The following is a 25,875-nucleotide window of genomic DNA, read 5'->3' on the forward strand; positions in this document are numbered from 1 at the left end:
TCACTGTTTTCTTCAACTGTAGCTTTCTTATACAGAACAGAAAAACATTCAGCCAACAAATGCATGTCTATCCATGCAGCATGTTGTTTCCTGCAGCGGTCCTCACTAGCTATCGTCTTAGCAATGAAGCCTTGCAACTCTTAATAGCCCAAAAGAAGACATATTGCTTTACACAGATAATAGGAATGATAGAATAAAGGTTGTAATGTAATCAATCACAATTCCAAAATTTTTTATAATTTATATAAGACATAAAAGTAACTAAAGCTATGAAATATTTTGTTTGTATCTGTTTTTGTAGTTTCTCTTCTGTATTTCTTAGGATTCTGACCTGATCCCACCAAATCTGAGCATTTGAGGTAGCTCAGTTTGCCAGGCTACCTCCATAGCCATCTCCACGGGTATCTCCAAGAGGTTGATTCAGAATATGCGGACTGCACAGCTCCCTAAAGAAGCCTATCCTGGCTAAATGCACTCTAGGACAAGCACGATCCTGACTTTGAGGCTTGTCTTGCATTCCTAAAGTTAGGTGAGATGAATCTGAGCTTTTACGTACATTCAGTGTACGTACATTCAGCTTCCCAGCTTCCTGTGTTCCAGATAGAGATTTACCTTATTTTCATTCAAATTAGTTGTGAAACTTCCATTTTTGTAGGAGATGGCCAAAGGCTGATTAAGAGAAGTTCTGCATTCGTCTAGTAGAAATCTCTCTTGCACACACACACAGAATTTGCTAGTATTTACATTTACGTACAATAAAACTTCTGAATTTTTCTCATTTAAGTCATATTACACTTTCCTGACTGCAAAAACTCCCAACACACATCCATCAAATAGCCAGACATTTAATTGCTCTACTTGGACACACCAAATAAAGTGCTCCAAAGCATTTTTATTCTACGTTGTTTCAGGCACATAGAAAGAGCATTAAAAAAAAAAAAAAAAGCAACAGAAGAAAAGCTGCTACTGTAATCAGCCATGATTGAAGGCATTTCCTGTACTTTGCTATCAAACCGGTTGTTTTTTCCATTACATACTAAGTGAACTTTAGTAAGGTCAAGACACCACAGAAAAACAGGATCAGAATATCTTTAATCAACTAAAGTTGACTACTTTAGCCTCTCTCTTTCAGATGTTTAGTCCTGGATCTCATCCCACGTCTCCAATTTTCTTCTTCAAATCGTAAATGCATACAACAGGTCCTTTTGAATTTCTGATTTGGATGGTTGTTTTCAATGGCATTTAACTTGTTAAGCTTACACTTACCCTAACCTAAAGGTCAATTAACCTCATGTTGCATAACAATACTGATATTATTTTAGTGTGACAAAACTACAGTGGGGGAGACAGGTTTTCATTCACAATCACAATATTGGGCCAAAAACTTCTCTTCATTGGAAGCCTATTGTTTCCATCATGCTGCCTATTAAGATCAAGTCTAAGTTTTTAAATGATTATTAAGTAAAAGTTGAAGCTACAATGGCATAGGATAATTTGATCCAATCCTGCACATTGTCACCCTGCTGTCACTCTACATGCAAACAGCTTTAAGGTACACAACTTCCCTGTCCTATGCTCCGACCATATTCTTTCTCAGAGAGGAAAAATTCATTTTTTTCTTTCATGAACGCCAAATGACATTCTTAACGTAACACTGATGTCGACATCTGTGTCGACATCTCTCTCAGAAATGACCAGTTCCAAGTGTATTGTTGCCTCAGTGAAGAAGGGAGAAGCATGCCATTTTTTCCCAGCAGCTACCAAGAAAACCTCATGCTTTAGTTCAGTTCTGTTGAAGAAAGGAGAACATCAGCCTGCCTGAGCATTGTGATAAGACTGAAAACTGACTCATGCAGCCTTATTATCTACCTACCAAACACAGATGAACACAATCAAGGCCACTTAGTGCTAGCAGCCAGCCTCCAAAGCCCCCCTTAAGACCTGTTGTCTCCTGCACCCCAACCCTTTTCTAGCTTCAAACCTTTGAAGTTCTTTTTAATTCAGCTGAGGCTGTTTATCAAAAGAAAAGTAATGAGACTCACATAAATCCCCATTTTTCAGCCATGGGACCAGACCTTCAAGATACTCAAAGAAGAGAAGACATAGTAAAGATGAAGAACTATTAAAATACTAGAATCCACTTGTTAAAAAGGTAGCACAAATTTTATACTTCCTCAACAATGCTTATTTTGTGCTTCTGTAAGGATGAGACAGAATAACCACCAGATTCAGGGAAAAATATGAAATTGTGGCAATACTGGGAGCCAACATTATAACTAGAACTGATCTTCATTTTCTTTCATTTCTTTGGGTAACCTTCATACACTCTGTAGACTTACAAAGATGTTTCCAAAAAAAAAATAAAAAAATCAGTCTTGCATCCACAACACTGGGCATTCAATAAAATGGCCAAATAACACAGGTGATCCTATGCAAGCCATTAATGTGCCAGCACGAGCTGACATCACAGATCCATTTCTGTACTACCCAAGGCCCTTCGCAACTTTATGGTGCATCAAAAGCATAAAGGAAAAGGGTTGCTGAAGGATTTTACATATAGTGCTTCTTTTTATAAAAGAAATTTAGAAGAATTCTCTTCCCTGTGCTCCCAAGGGTGCCCTTAGGGTGGAACAAACACAGCTCCTAGCAGTAAGCAGACTCCTGTTAAAGCTCCATATCATGTTTCCATGGAGAAGAATGCTTTCCTAGTCAGAAAAAAAAAAACCTCTTCAGTGAACTTTTGTACAGACACCGCTTTTTTCCAGCCTCACTTTGGTCTCAGTTCAGCCTCTTGGGTCTTTTTATGGAAAGCCTTTCCACAGTGTAGTGCATGTAGGATTACGCGGAATGGACTAAATAAGTTATATAGCATAAATGAAATGATGTAACTCAGCAAGAATGTTGCTTCCAACAAAATGTTTACTTATATGGAATCACTAGAGGAAAGATTTTAATAATTTCTGCTTCTATTCTGATTTCAGTAGCATAGTTCACATGCCTAAACATCTTTTTACACAACCACGTGGTCTGAACTTGGGAAGGGTATGTAGGCTCTTAATTTAAAACCTTTCCTAATCCTGCTGTATTTATCAAGGATCAAACCAGCAGCAGACAACAGAAGTTTAACAGATTTCTACAGAAATTCTTGTAAAAACAGTGAGTTAAATCTATTTTATTTTTAATCGTCTAAAAGGGTTCTGTTATACAGATGTATTTGTCTTTCAAAATTCTGTGTAGTTAGTTATCTAGTATGTTTGATACAAGATTAGTGCAGTAGAGAGATTCTGGCAAAACTGAAAAGAATATTATTTGCCTGTAAAGTATTAAGGTGTCTGAAAAGATGACAGTTACTTGCCCTTCTAAGTTGATCTATACATACAATAAGCCCTAACGCTGCTTCCAGACAAAGGTCACAGAAGCTTGTGATTTGCACTGATGGTTCCAACTCTAAACTTTGCTTGATCTATAAATAAAAAGGGTTGCATATCATAACGCAGAGCAGCTCTATTTTATAAGATACACTTTTCAAACTACAATTGTGTAGCAAAATCAAACTACTTCCCCCACCTGACCTCCGAGAGAAAGCTGTGCAAACACTCCTAGGGAATCTGTGCAGGAAGCTTCAGCTCCAGCATTATTTCAAATGCAGCACCTGTAGCCCCCCCCATCTCCTCCAGAAGACACTCTTGGAGGACTTCTTTGGCTGTAGTGCCAACGGTATAATATCAGCACTAAAAATCTACTCATACAAAACACCCCACTACTTTTAATTAATAGGAATGCTACGGAAAGATGAGTCATGTGGGTTACTCACATGAAAAATAACATGTCATTACTTAGGAAATTTACAGGTTATTCACTTTTACCAATGTCAAGGTTAGCAAAGAGTGCTACACCAATTTGCCTTCAGTTGTCAAGACAGAGGCTACAGACAGACAGGCAGTCCAAATGAAAATAGAGAGAAGTAATTCTAAATATAATATTGAGACTGAAACACGATTTTATTCCCTAACATTTGGTACTTACTGAGTAGTCATTGCATGTAAATACTGACTTCAGAAGGACTATCATGTAAATTATTCACCAAAGCAAGCTATTCTTAGACAATTTCTTCACATTAAAAAAAGCTGAATTTGAGCCTGAGGAACTATCTTCAAAACTTCTGTGTGCCTCACCAATACAATAATACTTCTGAGACCTGCTAACCAGACTCAATACTCTGACAAGACCAGAAATTATCCTATAAAACTCCCAGATATTTACATGGGCCAAGACTAGAAAGAAACCTAATTACACAGTCTACAAACTATGTAACATAAAGTTTCATTAAATTATAATGTTCAATAAAGTCTTTTTGCATCCTTCTGACAGCCTTAAACTGAGCACACTGAGTACAATTTAATTCCAATGTAAAGTTGCATTGCTCTTCTGGTGTCATAAAAAGCTTTTACTGTAAATGAGAATCTTGAGTTTTAAAGAAACAGTCTTTTATATACTAGATAGAAGCCTCTGTACATCCATTTCAATCCATCATAACATTCGTCACATATTTTTATTATTATCACATTCTGAATTCCAAATAAATATGCACAAGCAAACGAATCTCTGAGAAAGATAAAACACATTTTAAGACAAAATGGGAGGGAAGTTGCAGAAGTTGTGCCATACCCCAAAGACATACACGTGATGAATTAAACTCAACATTGGCCAACTGTGAAGCAAACGTGGAAATTAGTTTAGAGTTTCTCTGGGCAATTTGAAGCATTGTGTTAAGACTTGATAGTAAAGCAAATGAAATATTAAAGAGCACTATGGTATAGTTATCGACCCAGATTCTAACTTCAAATGTGGTTAGATGAGGTACTCCAACAACAGTGACACAATTCAGCCTGTTACTACCCACTCTTCTCCAAGCATCATCCCTTCCACTTACTTTTATACTCCCATGCTACCACCGCTGTAAGTAGGTAAACATAACTGTGTTTGACTTTTTAAAAATGGATCTGTTAAATAAGATGCGTAAAAAAATAAAATACATTTTTTATGGAAGGTTTTGGGGAATTTAGCTTAAATCTCTCTCAGATTGTGTTTACAACAATGTTATCTTGGCCTAAGAGCACCCACAGCTGAGCCAGAGGAGAGGATGCAGTAGTGGTAACCACTTATACCAGATTTGTCACTGATTTATGGATTTGTAAGTTCTAGCTAACTAATATCAGTTAATATTTTGTTGCTGTTCTTGTTGTCACTACATAGAGAATTTCCAGCATGCTGTTTCAAAATTTCTTCAGACCATTCTGTTCATGCACAGAACAACTTCTACCCAATCTACAGGTGTTTTGAAGATCTTAGCTAAATCCTTTTTGTCTTGGATCATCCACAGAAAACCAAAACTTATGTCCTACTGCATGTGAAAGTGTACCACATAGTACGATCTTGTGGCGGCTGACAAAGGACAGCCTTCAGCTTTGTACCAAGGGGTACACTGCTGAGCTGCTGTCTGCTACTCCACTTCACAACTGCAGGATTCTTTTATTCCATCAGGTGTTTAAAGATTTTCATATAAATGAGAGTCAGGTCCTCTTGGTAATATTTATGTAGCATAATAAACTGCATTGTCCCCTTTGGATTTATTACAAATTATCAACAAACGAACTGGCACACATTTGGTATGCCTTTTTATGCCCTCAGTATACAGTACCATAAACACTTGCTGTCCTCTTACTGGTGGTTAACTTTAGGCAAATATGTACTCAAGCAGTTTCTTAAGTGCATATTATTTTTGTTCTACAAGTACTCCTTTAGAGCTGTTTCAGATTTATTGACGTTTGGAAGCTTTTAAATATCCATTACCCACTTAATTGACCATAGCAATTCCATCTGACTCATTATTTGTGCTTGTTAGAATATATTTAGGCATTTTTTTAAATGGCTGCTAGTAGACCATAGAATCTCCCTTGGAAACCCTATAATAAATCAAGTAAATACCTGCTGAAGTGGTTTACTTGTTACTACTTAATTTTATCCTTATTATTCCAATTTTTGACCATGTGACATCTCAATTCAGGTTATTAGTCACCTAGCTTTCTTTGTTTCCTTTTTTTTTTTTTTTTTTTTTTTTTAGGGTATTGCTTCATTACTATTCAGTTTCATGCCAAGGTGCATCCACACTAGCTGCTCTATTGGCTATCTGCTATTGAATCCATCCCATCTTTTCCTCCTCTCTGAGGGGCAATCACATGCCCTAATACTGGAATACCTCATGAAGGATATTTTTACAACTTCCACTCTCAAATCAACATTAACAAGCATACATAACTGCATGTGCTATTTACATTTAATGTATTTTGAAGAACTATATTTTCTGACAGTACCATACGTCATCAAGAGTAAATGAAAGCCTGGAGGAGAAGGTACGCGTATGTAAGCATTGACATTATTGCTGGCCTCCTCTCTATATTTTCTCTCTTTGCTATTTTACAAGACTGGCTACTGTAAAGAAGGCAAGAAGCAGTACGTCTGTTGACTATACTGGAAGGAGAAGTGATGTCTGTGCCTCTCCTCACACACTAAATATTACCAATTTGTTTTTTAAACCCAAAACATTATACCACCAACATAAGCAGTCCACTTATTTTTCAGTTACCAGGGTCATGAGGTCTGTTGTTAATCTTTACATTTGTTTTGCTACACTACGCTTTATTTTCCCATCTTCTAAAGGCCTTCTCTGTAATGTAAAGTAAAATCTACATGAAAAATAACTGTTATGCTTTCATTCAAAAAATGTTATTAACCATTACGTTTACTATAAACAGGATGAGTTCAAAACTCAGAAAAAGAAAGAAAAAAGCCAGTGAAGGTGAGTAAAATTCAGTTCGGCAGTGGCAGGAGAGTGGCAATGCCTGGCACCATCTGTCCCTGCATGTACCAGTGCAGATACACCCAGGCAATCGACAATCCCTACTGAGCCAGTGCAGCCCAGGTAGCGATGCTCAACTGAAACTCTGACAGCAGCAGGATCTCTTTCTATCACTGAAGACAACGCACCTTTGCCACTGTCTGCTGCTCTGGGCAGCTGCCTGTTTGGAAACACTGGCAGCAAAGGACAGGGCAGGCATCAGTTTTGATACAAGATACGCTAAGTGACTCTTTACCATCTTTACCATTTGTCACTCTTTGCCTTTCAGGTCATTTTCAGCACAATCATGACCACCTGACCCATTTTGTTCCACTTTCTGATTCCCCTGGTTAGACTGCACCTAGTCTGTCCAAGGTCCTTCTGATGTAATCCCAGTACTGTTTATTCTTGTAGCAGCAAAGACTTTGAAGTATTCCCCAAAATGCTGGGTTTCTTACTGGCTGCATTTTTGCTGTTTTAGCTCATTAGGACATTTTAGCTAATCTCCTGGCGAGCATTATTATTTCTTATTTCTTACATAAGAGTACAAGTTGTCAGCTAAATGGGCATTTTTAAAGTTTTCAAAAGTTTCAAATGATAAAACAGTTACTTTACCTTTCAGATTGGCTAAATTTTCGTTTTCAATATCCTTTTGCAGAGGTAATCAAAATAACATATGGTTTTTAATAATAATGAGTTTATTTTAAAATAAGCACATTTGCAACCTGAAAATTCAGATGAAGGGTCCCAAGCCATCCAGGAAGCTGTGCACTATGTATGTGTGAATAACCTCACCAAATCGAAATCAGCCTATGAGGACAGTGATCTGCAGGCAGAAATGTTTGCTGGAGCAGTGTCTAAGTGATAGGCCTTTTTACAAAAAGGAGGGAGCTTAAAGCAGGGGAAAAAGGGGGCAAAGAGAATAAATGCCAACCTTGAGCCAAAAGTAGCAAGGTTCTGTATTACTGTGAGACTTTGGCAGATGCATTCAATAGCATGCAAAAAGGCAAAGCCTCACCCTCAACATGACATAGTTTCAACACCACTGGAACTGGGTTATAGAAATATTTTCCATTGCATGAAGACAGACTTGACTGAAGGGTGCAGCAAAATCCAGTCCTAACTTTTGTCTTTTGACAGAATCACATTTAGGAGGGACCTTCAGAGTTTTAATGCAATGAGAAACAAAAAACATTATTTTTCTTCTGTTAGAAAATTGTTTGAAGAACATGACTTTGTTTGGAACTGGTGTACACATTTCTGTAGAAACAAAGCAATGCCTCAGTGTTTTAGGAAAGCTGCAGGGATTGCCTTATGTCAGTTTCAATTTTACATGTGCTGTAACTCCTGTGGATTTTTATTTTGTACAGTCTTCTCTCAGTTAAAATTTTCTTATCAATGCAGAAAGGTAACACATTTTTTCCTGTTATAAAAATAAAAGCATGGACATCAATCATCTAAAATCACTGACATTCATCCAGAAATAAATATAAATATGCTCTATAGCATTTTGCTGCTATTATCTGCTCAGGAGTGCTGTCGCCCTTTCTACTGAGCGTACCGGAACATGGCTGCCCTCACAGGAATGTAAACTTGGCATTAACCCTGGCAGATTCCCACTCCCTGCCCTCTCTCATTTAACATTAACTCACTCCTATACTGTTATCAGAAGGTAAAGGTCATAGCTTTATTTACACAATACAGCCCTATACAAACGGTCATTAAACAAGAAAATCTTGCACCAAATAAACAAGAAGCGAAAAAACAATGCTGACCTTGCTACTGGGAACTCCCCCTGGAAGTATCTTGTGTTTCCCCAGATGAAGTCAATGTTGCTGCTCTGTCCTTCTAAATATTAACTGCCCAGCACTGTGCCTCTGCATACCCAACTCCTACGCAAGAGCCAACTAAGGACTTTCTTATGTTCCAAACCCAGGAGAAATTTAGAAAGCATTTTACTGCTGGCAAGACCACGGGGTTCATATCCTATTCCCACAGTCTTTACTCATCCTTCCACAGCTGGAAACCCTGTCAAAGGCGCTCCTATACGACAGCAGCCTTTAGCACAATGCAGAAGCTAGGCAGATGGCAGGGTGGACTCCCTCGGTCCGAATGCCAGAAGCCTGGGAACCAACCCTTCTTCCTGCTTCACATCTCCCTCGGCCCGGCTCCTCTCCACCCCAGCCCACTGCCTTTTCCTGCGGGAAGTCATCCTGCTTATTTATGCCTTTCACGACCGCTGGCCTGCCTAGACACAGCAAGAAAATGTGCAAAAAGGGCAGGAGGCCACCGAATAAAATCCCATCATAGCTCATACCCGGTTTGGGAAACTAGACCGTGCAGAGCAGAGCACACAAGTACCCGGGGTGCAAATCCTGCTGGGAGCTCTAGTCCGGTGGCACGGCTTTGGCAACTGTCCTCGGGGTGCACTGGGACTCAGCCACACACACACACAGCCGCACAATTCATGCCTTGCTTCCTGCCTTTACTGAGGGTGATGGAAATAGGTTGTTGCTCACTGGAGCCAGAAGCAAACTGTGACTTCTCTGTAGCAGACTCCTGTAACAGGCAGTTTATGAGGGAAAAGGGTAGAGCTCAGGATATTCCTGGGCTTAGGTCTGAATGTGCTATATGAGGTACGTGGTGTTTCTTGCCCTCATTCATGAGCTATAGCTCAAGCAGCAATTTAAATTTTGATTGTTTAGATTAGCAATAAGATAATCTTTACATAGTTACAAACACACTTAAACCAACACGCTGCCTAAGTGCCTCCGAGTTTGAGTTTTGTGTTTTAAACTGCCAAAAAAAAGTGGGGGAGGGGAATTTTATTTGGTTACTACCATTCAGAAATAACATGGTGAGGTAACTTGGGAGAATGATGACTTTTAACATGTTAACCACTGACCATGCAGCATTTTCATCAGTGTAAATATAACTCCTCATTACTCTGCCAAGGTTGCACTGAATCATATAACCACCACTGAAGTCAGACTTTCTAAATATTCTTATTTCACGTAAAAACACACTAATAAAAGTGATTTCAATTTTAGATGGTTCTTCTTGCTAAAACACTGGTGCGCATTGCCTTGATAAATGGAAATGCCAGGAAAACTGATCATCCAAGGAAAAATTCAGTTAGTGTTCAAACAAGTTTTTGGGGTATTTGTGTACGAAAAATGCCTGGAGGTATTCAAGGATTGGCATCAGCATACTTATATTCACATTCTCCTCAATTCAGTGTTAATATAGCCTTCATGACAACCGACATACTAATTACAGAGCGCACAGAGCCTCAGAAAGCTGCAGCAAGTTACAGGCTGGGTTGGTACTTCATATTACTGAGCAACATGATAACCCAAAGTTATGAATAAGGGCTCCACTGTGACCAGGTGCTGTACAATTTGAAGGCAAAGTCTTCTCACAGACCTTACATTCAAAACCAAAAAGGATGAATTAACCCAAAGCAGGTGACACTATTTTTCATCCTCTCAGGTAAATGGAAATTGTGTACATTCCTGTGTACATTCACTGTACATAAATTGTGTACATTCACTGAAGTTTCCTTCTTCAGTGTTTTGGAGAGAACATCCTATTTAATTATTCGAATAGTCTTGGAACATGCTAAAGACCACCACGACATGCAACTGTTGGCCCCTCACATCTTCACTGAAGCAAGATTTGTAGTTCACACTGTTATTCCGTAAATCAAATATTAACAAGGGACACTGGTTTGCGTGTTCATGAGGTGGCACCCCATTCTCATATTGATGTCCTAGCCTCGGGAGACATCAGTTCTTTAATGTATTTCAGGCCAGAAAGGGTCACTTGTCACCTCACTTGAACTACAGTGAGAGCCAGACATACCCACTTGGGAATTCCTGTACTTGGCCCAGCTCATGTAGGTTAAATGAGAACGTGTAACATTTACATGTCTGTGGAAAGTGCACAGCGACGCAGTATAGAGTCAGTAGAAGAGGAAGTACAGAACTCACTGTTTCTTAACACCCACTTTAGTGCATCTTCCCCATTTGAGAAGATACATGAAGCTGATGATGACACCATACTCCAGAGACAGGCGACAGTGAACATAGTCTGCAACCTTTCAAAACTGAGTTCGAAGTCCAGTCCAGCTCACAAGCAAAATGAGATTCACAGCCTAGCCCTTAATACCTGAAGCTTGGATACGTTTTTTCAAAGTGGTGCAATTGCATAACATGAACAGCAACAACTGCCAGAAACAGCTATTGAAATTTCTGTAGTTTCTGATTGACTCTACTTGTATTATCAGGCCCCAACTTGACATGTGCCTGAATAGTTGCATGCCAGATGAGAGGGAAGGTGGCAGGATAATGCAAATATTTTGCTTAAGTTGCTGAAGTGTTTTTGACACAACGAGAGTAACATTATAAGCTCAAAAAGGCCACACTGAAAATTATCCTAAAGTTTGTCTATCATACAGGATGAATTTAGGAACAACAGAATCTTTATTTATAAAAATTATGAGCTTCATCTTTATTTCCAATAAAACCTCCATAAACAAAAGGAAGGCACATTAACTCCAGTGAGCACACAGATAATTGGATAAGTCTGAGAACAGCTGTGCCAGTTGCTAAGATGTGAACTTACAGAATAATTTCTATTGCCAAACAGGGAGCTAGCGTTCTCTTTGAACTTCAGGGGAAATGAGGATAAACTAGTTATTAAAAAAGATGATCATTCTGTATCATCATAGCACTTTCTAAAAATCTAGCCAACAAGCCAAAGCACAAGCTAAAGCTAGTTATTTACTTCCAAAAATATAACTGTGTTTAGTTCCAAACAAATACTTCCACATACATGGCTGAAAAAAGATCAGAAGCTATAGCAGCTATTTTGAAACCTGCATTTCCATCAAACAGTTTATTTATATATTCCCCTCTTTCCTTGAAGTATTGCCCACACAAGCACCATTTCCCACTTTGGAGAATAACCATTAATTTCATACCACAATGTTTTTTCTAGAGATATAATTACACAGAAGACAAGTATTCTTTATTAAAATATCTGAAGGCAGGTTAGGTAGTTATGACTAGTAGTTATTCAAAAGCATAGTCTCTCTCTCTCTCTGTCATTTTTTCCTTTCCTCTCCTTGCTTGGCAGCTAATAAGAGCTTTGGAGATGTGAAGGAATGACTTGATCCCAATGCATAATTAATATTGTAATAAATGAGGTAATTGGGTTCTGAATAATCATTCTGAAACTGTTCTGTGCAGGACAACTATTCTGAAACATACTTATATCAACAGATACATTCTCCTAGGGCCTGGCACACTATGAATGAATAGTGACATTTTTATACGATTATTTTTTTTTCAGATAATCTCTAGCTTTTTCCTTCTACTTGCATTTTACGGAGTAAATGGATTATAGATTTTATGTATTGTTGAAGCTCTTCGAACCTCCCAGCTGAGAAAATAACCTATCCTTATGGACTTAATTATGTCCACATCTAAAAGCCTGTGTCAAAGCAGAATACAACAAGGTGTATTCCTAATGTTCTTCCTGTTAGTGTTTTTTTAGTTACTACTTTTGTCCTACAACCCATGCTATTCCTCTTCTTTTGCCTCTTCTGACAATACACCTAATATAACATGCCACTTACAATGTTAGTGTTTTACTGTAGCATGCCAAAGACATGTCAGCATAGGCTCTGAATCAGAAGTTGAGAGCATCTTGCAAAGTTTAAATTACTACGCATTGTTTCATCATAATGACATTTCTCTTGGGATTGAAATATTTTGACTATGATAAAAAGCCATAGGAAGAACATATGCACACAAAGTGATTCAATGCAGCTAGGAGCCGACACAGCAGCAGCTACACAGAAGACAAGGGGAATTGGAGAGAGAAAAGAGAATGAGAAATGGGGATGTGTGTTAAAGGACAGGAGGAGGGAAGGGAGGGGAGGAAAGAAGGAAAATGAATGTAGTTTCATATAAAGTTGGAAGGTAATTTTACCAATTTGGATTTTCTTTCTTGCTGCTTCAGAAAAATCACTAAACTGAGTGCTTTTTACAAAGAGTCTAAATTCCAGCTTTCGGGAAGAGGAAATAAACTCAAGTCTTTGTATGGAAACAAATCATCAAAATCCTTCACTTTTTAAAGCATCAAACTTGTCTGTTCCCTTGTAATGGATACTTACATAATTTTGAAATTGCCACATTCCTAATGTACAAATATATAGCTTTGAAAATAAATGCAGAGATGGAGTAGGAAATGTGCTATGGGCAGCAAAATAAAGAAATGCGTTGGCTCTTCAGCACTTTAAATAAACCTAGGCAAAGAGGTGAAAGAGAAATTCCAACCCAGTATGCAAACATCATAGTAGTGTTAATAACAGATGGCAAAGAAGAGCTAGAAAAAAGTTTTCTAAAGAAAACTGGATTTTTGACTGAGACTGTTTTGATAGTGATACCTATTTTCCTCAGAAGATGCAATCTCCTGCTATTTGTGATGTCTCTGGAAAGATCCATTTTCTGGGAAGTTTCATCCCAGTTGGTGGGAAAGCCAATGGCCTCTGATGGAAGTTGCTGCTCAGTCCTGGTTACTAAACATTTAAAATTCACTTCTTTCAATTTCTAATCCTCTTGAGAGCAGCCTTAAAATGAATCTAGGGATGTGACATATTCAACACCCTCATCTTGATGAGATCCGAGACTGTCTGTCCTACCTCAAATCAAAACTGATAATCTGGAAAAGGGTAAGAATACAAAAACAGTTAGAACTGAGAATTTATGTACTAGACAGGACAGACCTCTATCGCAAAACCTATAAACCACTCTGCTTGTGAAAGCCTGAATTTATCGCAAGCAATGACAGGTTGCTAAAAGCAAACAAAATAAAACAGAAGGGCAAAATGTCAAGATAAAGGACTTACTAAAGGCACTGACATCAGGGTGAAAGTTTTCAAAGTGATTCCTTATTTTAAATAATAAATGCCTATCCCTAAGGGCATTCTTCATAACACGGCAACAATATGCACGTTTTTGTGTTTGTGCATGTGTGTTCAAGATTTGAGATTTGCAGGGGCGGGGGCTCAAATAGATGTGGGTAACTGGCAAGCAAATCAAAATTGTCTGCAAAGAGCCACTTCCTGTTGGTGACTAAGACTTCACCCAAACAGTCAGGAGGAAGGGGCATAAGTACAGCACTGCAAACTACTATCCCGATTGTATCAGAGTGGAGACAACTAGGACAAACAAACTCAGGAAGTGGCAGGGAGTTAGAAAATGAGAGGAAATCTATGGCACAGAGAGGAAAGTGAAGAGATTGCGCTGATCTGCAGAAAGGTCACTTCTGGGTCACAATGTGCCAAGCTTTTTCAAAAACACTTTTTTTGTACTATAATACAAAACTGGCACACACAGCTGGCAACTGCTGCAGAGGCTATTCAAATGTTAACATTCTCCATGATAAACAGCCAAAAAAGTTCTATGTAAGCAAATTGGAACAAACAACTAATCTAAATCTGGTTGCTAAGAGACAGAGGATTACAGCCAAAACCAGCCCCAAGCCTCAGGAATACTTTATTTTTGATCAAAAAAGTACCTGTAGATGACGCCATGTTGGTGAAGAAACATGAGTGCTGATGTGACCTCTGCTGCATAAAAGCGGGATCGAGGTTCGTCAAATTTGCGTGAGCGCTGGATTTGAAACATTAGGTCTCCTCCATTTACATATTCCATGACGAAAAAGAGGCGGTCCTGAAATTAATTAAACAGTGCTATTTAGCTAATTTCTTTTAGTCACACAAAGGACTGCTTGAAGCTACACTTCAGGCGACTGCACCATTTGCGTCAAGAAATGAAAGAAACAGACTCTGCAATTCTGAAAAAGGAAAAGCTGACAACCAAAAACCCCCAAACCTAAAGAAAATGTGACAAACATCTCGAAGGGAAATGAGAAAAGGGGAACAGAATCCAAATGTAGTTATAAGCAATACACACACACACACACCTCTCCATGCATAAACATATAGATATGGAAATGTAAGCAATTTTACATAATAATGGAGACCCTGATATGCTGCTGCTTCTTTTTAAATTCACCCATAATAATAAAGAGAGAGTCATTTCTGTCAACTGATGAAGATGCTGGGGAAATTTCAGGTTCCTTATTACTTCTCCTATCAGCTACTTTGTCTCCAAAGTATCTTTCCCAAATTATGCAAAAATGAAATAGAATGGCTAAGCTATAGAAACCAGTGCTGCCAATCCCAAACACTCATAACTTTAAATTGCCTCATAATCTCATAAGACAGTAGAATATAATTACACTATTAAAATATACATTGAGTTCTCTTTATTTGCTTCTGATCCTTATCATTTTGAAGTTCAAGTTTTCAAACCTTACTCCATGGAGAACCAAAAATTAACTTTGTTTGCAAACAGTAACTGAGATTCTCAGGTAACCACCCCTTTTTGTCATGTTTCAGAAAAAAAAAAATACCCCAAATTCAAGCATTCAGCAAAATAATCAGAAATGAGAACACTAGTAAATCAAATATGTGCTTGGCACCTTAAAACTTTTAGGATTTAAACTGACAATGCAGATGAAGGCATAAGCAAAGAAACAACATGCATCCACTTGGTATAACTTAGGTCCTATTTTTTGTAACTGTTTCTTACTCATTTGCACAGATTTCCCTAATCTGTACTAACAGCCCTAAATCCTCAGCTCTTTGCCCATTGGCCCTTGGTTTGTAAGCCTACCTCCAGATTCTTTATTTTCGTACTGTTAAACATCTACATCCATGCACAAGAGTTTAGACAGAGGTGGAGATAATTCTTCTGTGATGTGGGAAGGGATCTGAGCACACACTGCTTGGTCTGCATTAGCTCATGGGAAACAAATATGTCCTTCCCGAGCCACACAGTACACAGGCCTGCAAACACGGGACTTTAGGTAAAGGAGCCCCTCTCCAACTTCCATGTAACACTGCAGTTTGGCTTTGGCTTGTGGTGTCTGGTGTGCAGGGTTGAAGAAAAGGAGACGATGCTGCATTGCTTTGGACAGACAAATCCAACAAGACGGAAGTTAATTAGCCTTCCACCAGTGAATCCAAGCCTGCAGATTACACAGTTTATAGAGAAGAGCCCAGAAATCATAAATGTTTGCCGTTTCTCTTTAATTGTCTACTCTAGTGCTCAGATTCAAAGCATAGCACTTAAAAATATGCTTAAACTTAAGCACATGCATTAATCCAGCTCATTAAGTGCCTAGATGCTATACTTATCAGGGTTGTTTCCTGGAGGAGGCTAGATATGTTTTGCTGACTTTTTGCTGATTACAGAAAGAGGATGCAGACAAAAAAACCTCATGCCTTTATCCGTAGATCTTGGGAACACAACAAGTGGCAGACTGGATCAAATTCAGAATCCAGGTGGACTGGCATTCTTGGTAAAACATTGCTAACAGTATTGGCACATTTTCCAAAATTTTTCTTACCATTCTGTATTAAGAAAAACCTACTAAAGAGTAGTATCAAAGCTTCTGGTTGTATCATAAACTCAAAAGAGCATGGCTTTTGAGCCATGTCTTTATTCTTTTTGCAATGCTCTATATTACTGATACGAAACTTTCAAAATCATGGTGCGGATCTCTTGACATTTTTGTAGGGTGTAATGATCACCTTCTTCGCTCGCTTTAAGCAAAAATACAGGTCCTTGTGTGATGTCTGATTCCTCTCTGGAACTCGTGAGAGAATTACAGCTTTCCTTTTAAAAGAAAATCTGATAGCTCTCAGATGGTCTTATGATTTCAGAAGCTGGAACTGAAGGATAACACAAAATGCAATCAGTTTTGCAATAGAGTAAGTCAAAACTTCAGCTATATTGGTATTGTAGCCTAATATAAGAGGATACAATATCCCTAAGAAGAAGATGCAGGCATTGGCCTTCCTTAGGGTCCTCATCAGTGCACTAGTGACAGAGCACCTCCGATGAGTACTTCTGGCACAAGTGTCCCTTTGCGACACATTGCAATTTTACATGGAAAGATACAGTGCACTGTTTCAAGCGCAAAAACTATTTGGACTGATGGCTGGGGAGAGTCTGACTAACATTTTGCTAAAGTAACTTCTAACACTTGCTGAAATTGGACCCTCTTACACTGCTGTTTTAACCTTTCCAAAGTCAACAGTCTATGTGAGTGGGCACAACAGGAAAAGGAAGCTGCAATTCACATTCCCCTGAGCAGCCATACTCATGGCCTGTGTAGCTACCCTTTTTCTGCACTTATATCGTAAGTATAAAACAATGCTGATGCAAAGAAATTGTGCTATGTTTTACAGCTGCGACTCCCAAATGGTGATATTCAATTTGCCACTAAGCTGGGAGCTGCTGCTCCCAGTGGTGGTACCACCACTCTTCCAACCACCAGTGACAGAGCACAAAAATAAAGGCTGGCTTGCACGACTTTTTAGACCAGGGCCATTTCCTAACATATCAGGATACACATTTAATCATTTTTACATTAATATTTCAATGTTTTAGCCAGACAAAGCCATTTTTTGTGACATTCACCAAATACCTAATTGCTGATTCTAAATATCAGAATTTAGATATTAGTTCAAACTTCAACTTCCTTTATTTTGGTTCAGTCCTTTGCAGGAAATTTCCAGTTTAGCCAACTGAAAATTACACCTGGACTGTTTAGCAGAATATCTTGTCATTAGACAGTCTGAGCAAATATTTAGCAGCAGCTCCCTTACCAGAGCTGGTCAATGCTATTCTCCTTTTTCCCATCTTTCTTACTATGCATATATCATTCTCATGTGAGGGGATCTTATTCTGTCAGATTCTGCAGCTTAGTTGACCATCTCTTCAAAAGTATACCTAGTAAAACTGCAAGTCATAGCTCTACGATTGGTATTGCCATGCTGTTGCATTTTTTTTCTGCTACACATTCTTATTTCAGGTTATTTCTCTAGCTTTCCTGGGTACACATTTCAGCTTCCTAATCAGAATTCACAGGAAAAAAACAAACAAACAAAAAAAAACAACACACAACCACCCAACCAACCAAAGAACACAAAACCAAAACCAAAACCAAAACAACTTTGATGGTTCTATTCTCTGTAATGAGTCTGGGAAAGGCTTTGATTTTTTAAGGAGAAAAATACTAATTCTCAAGCACTAACATGGGGTAAATAAAAGAGAGGTACAACATGCACATGCACAGCAGGCCAATGTTTCAACGCTAGAAGATAACACCTTTTGAATGACATATACCCAGTCCTTATAAAAAGCTGCTTTCCTAAAGCTAGTTTTTTTTTTTTTTTTTTTTGTTGGTCAGGACAACAACACCATCAGTTGGCACCCAAATTTACATAAAAAGAAGATTCAAGAGAAGAAAGAATATTTTATGAATATTAGCTGAGATTGGTAAGTTCATTTTTTTTTTTCTGATTCTTACCACTACTACAACAAAGACACAATTTTCATTTCTGATAGATACTTAAATTTTTTCCTCATCTTTGATCAGAAGGTAATGATCAAAATACAAGCTCCTATCACTCTGAATATATCCTTTCTGCCACAATGTATGCATGCACACAGTGCGATCCAAGACCTTTATGAGTTCAATGAAGACAGGATTTCATCCTCTAATAGTAGTTGTGAAGCAACTGAATTATGCCTTATTATATATATTATATACATCTTGCTACATGTATCACCAGGATATATTCAGGTATTTAAGTGGGAGAATATAGTGTGAACACTCTGAAGAATTACGCATTATTAAGGAACAACACAATGTTTACTCAGTTAAAAATTAGATACAAGTTATGACTTTATTTTTGATCGTGTTCCAAGAAAAAATTGAATGGGTTCAATTTGGACTGCATTATTTCTGCACTTAATTTTCATAACATTTGAGAAGCATGTTTTGGTGAACAAAATAAACGTAAAGGAGTCCTGGGAACTATTTAATTATATAAACTGAAATAAAAGGAAAAATCAGAAACAAAGACATTGTAGATTAATCCTCTCCTGGCATCTATAAAGCACAAAAGTACTGCAAAGTAAGCCAATATGTTTTCTGAAGAAATTAGATTCTCTTACAGAGTTTATTTTAGTCCTTAATCATACCTGCTTTTCCTTGAGTTTCTCAAAAGGTATGGTTGAATGAGAATACTTAAAATAATAAATGGAAAGAAAAACAGAGCAGAGAGCATGGGTAAGAGATTTTAAAAGGGGACATGGGGTAAACAGGCTAGAAGTCAAGTAAAAAAAAGTTCAACCTTACTCTGTATTTTCACAATATCTTCTGACTGTGGCTTCAACTACCAAATTAAAGTGTATGACTGCTTGTCTTAACACCTCTATTATTCAAGTCTCACCTCTTGACTTTATTAATGAGATATCCTTCTGCATGCTTTATGTTTTCAGAACTGAGCTCAAAAGAAACCCCTCCTCTATTCTTTGTTGCAATCACTCTCTGGAGAAGAAGCCCACTTGTCACTTAAACTAGGAATTTTATGTCATATTCTCTCTCATTCTACTAATGCATTTGTGCCCTAATTTTGTTTTTCATCCTCCTTGGAATTCAAAACCGTCATCCTTCAGCTCTACAGCAAATGTTTCTAACCCATTACTGTTTATTCTGATTGTTACCCATTACCCTCTTCAGAACTGCTTTCTCTGATTGTATTCATACACATTTTGTTAATATTAGCCTATATATTATGTGCCATCCTCCTGCTGCCACCACTGTACATTTACTTCGTTTTAGATGTTATTAGTTCCATTGGGCAGAGCTTCTACCTTTTATATATTTTGGAATAATGTGTAAGTTTTTACTTGGGAAAAGTGGGATGATTTCCAGAAACATCAAAAATAATAAACTCTCAGGACATAACAGACTCAATTCAGCTCCTTTCTGTGAAGCTGTGATTAATGACTAAGACCTTCCTACTAGTAAGACCAGATAATCTTGCCAATCAATTTTGATTTAACAGATGACACTATACAGTCTATTAGTTGTTCAGATGTAAAATAATACCATTGTTGAGGAACTGGCTTCTACGTAAACCCCTGTATGAAAGCTTAGACACGGAATGACTCTGATGTAGTGTTTACATAAATTATTGTGTAGCCCTTTAAAGATTTTTTTTAAATTGTTATCCATTAACCTGTCTGTCCTTTGTTTGTTTTCCAATTAAAATCTCATTAACATTAGAATGTAGCTTAAAGACAATGCATTGGTAGACATAAAGCTAAGTACAATGATTTTTCACAATCTCAACAGTACAAACTCCTTTTTTTTTTTTTTTCTTTCAAACAAGTCCTATCAGCTGGGGGACCCAATAGAAAAATGAAACAAAACAAAAACAAAACAAAAAAGAACCACAAACAAACAAAAAACCCCACACCACCAACAAAAAACCACACACATAATCTGTCTTCCAGTTTCAAATATGAGACGTACGTCTACGTTACAAGTCTGAGAATAAATCTTTTCACTACTGTTTTTTGTCTCTCAGTTCAACCCTCACAACACTTAAAAGTACAGAATTTAGAAAAGGCATCAAACGTACATCTTGAGTAAAATTTGCACTTGATAAACCTTATCAGCCTACTCCAAATACCATTTTTTTCTTTATGTTTCTCACACAATTGGGTATGAATAACTTCTTCCTGATTTTCACTAGATCCCTAAACTAAGTTTTTTGTGTGAATACACTTTTTCCTTCCCAATTTAAGAGAGTCATATTTGAATTAGATTTCTCCAAAGGTTACTGGAAATATCAGGGAAATTAGTATGTGTATTAAAAACAGGTGAATTTAAATACAAAATAGTTTATTTTCTAATAGAGTACTGTTATGTAATGGGACATGTTCTGCCAGTAAACTTTTTACCAAAACAAAAGTCAAAGATATAACTTTTATTGCACAAGAAGTCAGATAAATATATCACATCATTGGTATGCTGTGTAAGATGATATTTTATTCATATCATGCATGTATAGAATTCTTTTCTAACTAGTACAAAACTGTGATTACTTAACTCTATTTAAACAGGATGCTCAGTTTGTTTAAAATTACCTAAAACTGCAGCAACTGTCCCACCCCTCAGAACTTGAATAAACATTTCCTGCTTCTGATGGAAATTGCACAGGCACACTGTATGCAAAACTAAATGAAAACCTTTAACACCCTGAGCAGAAGACTAACCAGAATGGTAGATTCATCTTCCACAATCCCAGCACTAGGAAGGATAAACACAAAAACAAGAGAAATACCTGGTATAACATTACAGAAAACAACAAAAAGCTCTCTCCATTTAATTCCCTTTTGAAGTTTACAGTAACAATCTTCAACAAGACACTATGATACGTTATCTGTCTTCAGTGTTTATTCTCAGGGCTAATTGTGATGTTTTTCCTGTTTTGTAGCAATGCTTTCATGGAGTTCCAAATAAGATGGGAACAAATTCTGTGAATCCCACATTTCGTGGAATAAATGCCCCGTACACAGGAACTGTTATCTTAAACTTCACAAGGACTACAAATTTGGGATATTTGCATCTTCCTCTTAAAAAAAAGAAAGGTATTTTTTTGTCAACTGGACAATTCAAATTTTTCTCAAGTTGCTGCACACCATTATAGATAGGGATTATTGCTCAGTTTCACTCAGCTTTTCCCAGCGTTCAATTTTGAATACTTTTTTTTTTTTTCCTTGAAAAAAAGGATGCCCTCAAAATCAAGACATAGACTGGAGGGTCAGAAAACCACACAAAATTGGACGGAGAAATCTTGCAAGGTCATCTAGCTTATGCTATAGCCAGCAGGCAGATTCAGCTGTACCTAAGCTAGGGGGGACTAACCTCAGTGCTGCAAGGCTGTCTCTGGCTGCTGTGGGCCAGCAATCAAACTGCAAAGCTGAATGGCACTGCTGACTGGACTCCACTTGGCCCAGAAAGACTTAGAAGCAGAAGCTGCAAGTCTTCGCTAGTCTGGTCTGCTGGAGGGGAAGTAGGTTTGTCCACACTACATTGCAGAAGGATCTCCTGCTGTGCCAGAAATGTCCTGTTCCCTTCTCAGTCCCCCATCAGCAGGAGACATCAGCAGTGAAAGGTGTTCCTCGAACCTATTCTGCCTCACAGGCCAGAAAAACGGTCACCTAGAAATTGCATCAATTCCCGAAATTACTCTGACCAGCTCTTAAAAATCACCACTGATAAGGATTCCTCGATCTCCATTGGCAGGCTGCTTCAATACTTGAGAAAATACCACTGGAAACTCTTTTCACTACTGCAACTTATTTGCATTACTTCTTGTGCTTACCTTAGTCAAAATATCAATTCCTAGCTGTGCTGCAAGTTATATACTGCCTTCAGAGAAACCCTTCAGTGCTTTCCCCTTTGTTTCTCATGCAAAGAACTGATTCTTTTTTCTGATTTTATAAACTGATCACAAAATATTTTGACTCTATATAGGCCTCAGATACCATGTCAATGATGAGCCTGTGGGATAAAAAAACAAAGTTTGTTTGAAGTTTGGAAAATAGTTTCAAGGATGGCTGGCCCTCCTTGAGACAGTGAAATAATTCTCCTGAAACACTCTCCACCCTATCATGTCAAACCATGTAAAGGGCCAGAAAAAGCTACAAATTGAATATAATGACTAGTTTCCAAACAGTGCTTTCAGAATCAGTACAGAGGTTCTCAAAACCTTTACACTGTATTACTATAAAAACTTGCATTGCAGCATTTGCTGACCTACAACTTGAGTCATTCGAAAAGGGTTTTTAAGCAAGATGTTTGTCTGAGATCTCTAATCTTAATAAAGCAGGCCTGGTATGTTGCTCTTGTCATGGAAGATTTATATTGCCTCCCTGCAGAGTATCAATTGATCCTAGAACAGAATGTGGGGTTTAGCATGTTTTTCATGCTCCTAATGCATCCCATAGCACTACTCAAAAAGGAAAATATAGCTTAGCTATATATGTTGAGATAAACTGGCTGGATGGGGTACAGGGGAACTGCTATGCCCAGGCAATAGGCCATAGAACTATGGAAACTACAACTTACAATTCAAAGCAGGAAAAAATAGCCAGGACATGTAGGCATCACCTATTCTCTTTAAAAAATATCAAGGAATGATTAGGTTTTACCTTGACTGTCATTCAGAAAGGAAGTATTGTTTAATGATTTTTCCAAAGACAAATCCAATATTTTAAAACTATCCAAAATGAAGAGAAGCTTGTCTGTCTCAAATCTGAAAACAGTGAAAAACTGTACCATTTGGTTATTCCCTGAGCATATTCCCAAAGTTTAGTTGGCTATTTCAATTATTCAAACAATCTAATCCCACGTTACTGTGACCAACAAGATCCACTGACTTCAGCATCACTCTTGAAATGTACAGGTCCTCGTCTGTACTATAGGTTTTGGAGTATGATAAGGTATGGATATGAAGAAGACCTATACCCTTGGAACCTGCAACTGACAATCATGTACAGTAGAATAACCGATGACAGCTAAGTTCCTTACACAATGCCTTTTCCCATGTAAACTACGAATACCTTATGTTTGAAAACAGTCTTCCTACTTTTTTTTCCAAATAGCTAATTCTTTAGATTACTATCTTGACTGAGTTTACTACGTATATTAGTTGGCGTGCCAGACTCATACTAGGTCAAGTAAAAAGAAAACATGGTTCACAATTTCATTAATCTTGTTATTAAAATGATAAAGGTTAGACTAATTCAATGTAACACAAAACATTGGGTGGAGAGTTGTCAGCCTGCTCCCCTTACAGCTTTCATTTTACTCAGTGGGAATATGACATAAAATTCTCTACCTGAGTTTCTTGAATAGATCAAAATTTCATATCATAACTCTAAAATATCATAATGTGAGCATAAACATTTTCATTTTTATGGTTACTTTCCACTTTTTTTTTTTCCTTTTTTCCTCCCTGTCACTGATGGATATTAAGCGTTCTGCCTATGTGAATGTTTTCTGTGGCATATGTAATACAATACCTAATGTTCTGACACAGGGTTTAATGGCGAGACTGTCTTTAACTCAGATGGGGCTTAGATCAGAATTAAATGTGGAATTTGTTAGCCAAATGCTTGCAATGAAGGTGCAGAACAAGTTATGTGCATTGCCATTTCATCAACTCTGTCCCCTACCATTTAACTTTAGAAATCAACTGAAAAAAAAAGACTTCCAGCTTTCCATCTCTAACCCCAAATTATCCAGGAAAGAAGTGTTCTCTACTCGCTGGATGTTTCTGGGAACTGATGCCAATCTTCCATTCTCTGCCCCAAGCTGCAGTGCTGGGAGCCACGAGCTCCAAGGCAAGCAGAGGGGAAGGGCTGTTCCCTTCTTTCTCCCTGAAAGGCCAGGCACAGCCTGGGGCGAGTGCAGGGACCCCAGAAGTGTGCCAGCTGGTGCAGTATGGTTTTTCGTGCCCTTCCTCCCACAAAAGGGAGAAACACAACTGGAATCCTCTGCAGAAATGGCGAGTTTTGTAGTTCTAGTCACTTCAAAAGGGGTATCAAGTAGGAAAAGCTTCTCAGGCCATTTCCCTAATACCTTCATTTGATGACAGATAAGCTGTGAGAAGAGCCTTTTATGAAATTCTTTGATCTCATTTTCTTTCGGTGATGTTTGGAAAGAAGAATAGTTCTAGTGGGATAATTTTAAAGACCTCTCATTTAATGGCCTGATGCATATTGCAGAAAATTATATCAAGCCCACAAAATGTCATTATGCGGGAAATGTTACAATGTGTAGGCAGCTACTGATATTCCTTTGCTCTGATTCTTATAGGAAAAATATAAACGCTGTCTTCCAATTAGAACTAACTATGTAGTTTCTGAAGGCACTTAAGAACTTCTAGAACAACTTTTTACCTGTTGATATTTCACCAAGGAGCTTAGACAGAGGTGGCACATATCCTAGGTCTCTCCTCAGACCCTGGTCTGCTTCTGCAAGGTTTCTTGTATTTATAATTTCTGCTTTTCTGTGTCACCTGGGCATCTAGTTTATGTCTTTGAGTAAATTCATCAGATGCTACACAAATAACAGAGAAATCTCTGGGGAATGCAGCCAGTTGGCCTAGCAGCAATGTTACCACAAGGAAAAGGAACCCAGTTAAGGAAGATAATGAAAATGATGGGACAAAATACTCATCCAGCAACCATTTTCTGAGAAATTATTCATTACAGCTGGAAAAACAAAACAAAACAAAACACACAAACAATTGGAAGTAATCAGCTAAGTGGACAAGTCCTTATATCACAGGGATGATATATAGCAGCAGAACATTTTGTTTCTAGGGTTGCAGTCAGCTGACTGAAATGCAGAAGTTATTTTCTCAGATCGAGGAACCCATCATTCATCATACAGGTAGACATGACAATGCCTTTAGCAAGGAGTTACTTGTATTAAAGTTACCCTGACAAGTAATTCTGTTGGGTATGATCTCCATTCAAGTATATCAGGATGAGGCATGCTGAACTGAAGTGGGCACTACAGCAGGAATACTTAACCATAGCTCATATTTAAATTACACTAAGTGTATACATTCTCAGAATTAGAATTTCACTTTTGAAACCACCAAAAAGATAAAAAATTCATAAGAAAAGAAAGCACAGATGTACAGGATTTTTCTTTCTCCTTATGCAACAACAAATTTTTGCCTTTGCAACAAAGGAGAATTGTCCTGCGCTACAAAATCTGGCACTGGAAAAATCCATCCCTTCTTCTAGCTCAAAATTGTACTTGCCCTTGACCAGAGTAGGAGACACTGTGGAAGAAAAGAAAGCATCGCAGAAGAGTACAAAAGGTTATTCAAAATTAGTTCACACAATCTATTTGATATATTGTATCACAAATTAGCTTGGCTGATAGAAGCTTGACATGAACATTATTGCATTTACTAAGAAATTTCAGAATTCTCTGAAAGCTTTTAAACCTCT

The 25,875-nt window shown here is 37.8% G+C and overlaps 1 protein-coding gene across 1 annotated transcript in view; it reads right to left on the bottom strand.

Moving 5' to 3' along the window:
* The window catches only part of PRKCE (protein kinase C epsilon), a 299,961-nt gene that overhangs the window by 38,380 nt on the left and 235,706 nt on the right, over positions 1-25,875 (bottom strand). The window contains exon 11 of the mRNA XM_035561057.1: positions 14,486-14,640. Within this exon, the coding sequence (XP_035416950.1) occupies positions 14,486-14,640 (155 nt within the window). The remainder of the gene's footprint in view (positions 1-14,485; positions 14,641-25,875) is intronic.

This window comes from Cygnus atratus, chromosome 3, assembly GCF_013377495.2.
Source record: "Cygnus atratus isolate AKBS03 ecotype Queensland, Australia chromosome 3, CAtr_DNAZoo_HiC_assembly, whole genome shotgun sequence".
Lineage (NCBI taxonomy): Eukaryota > Metazoa > Chordata > Aves > Anseriformes > Anatidae > Cygnus > Cygnus atratus.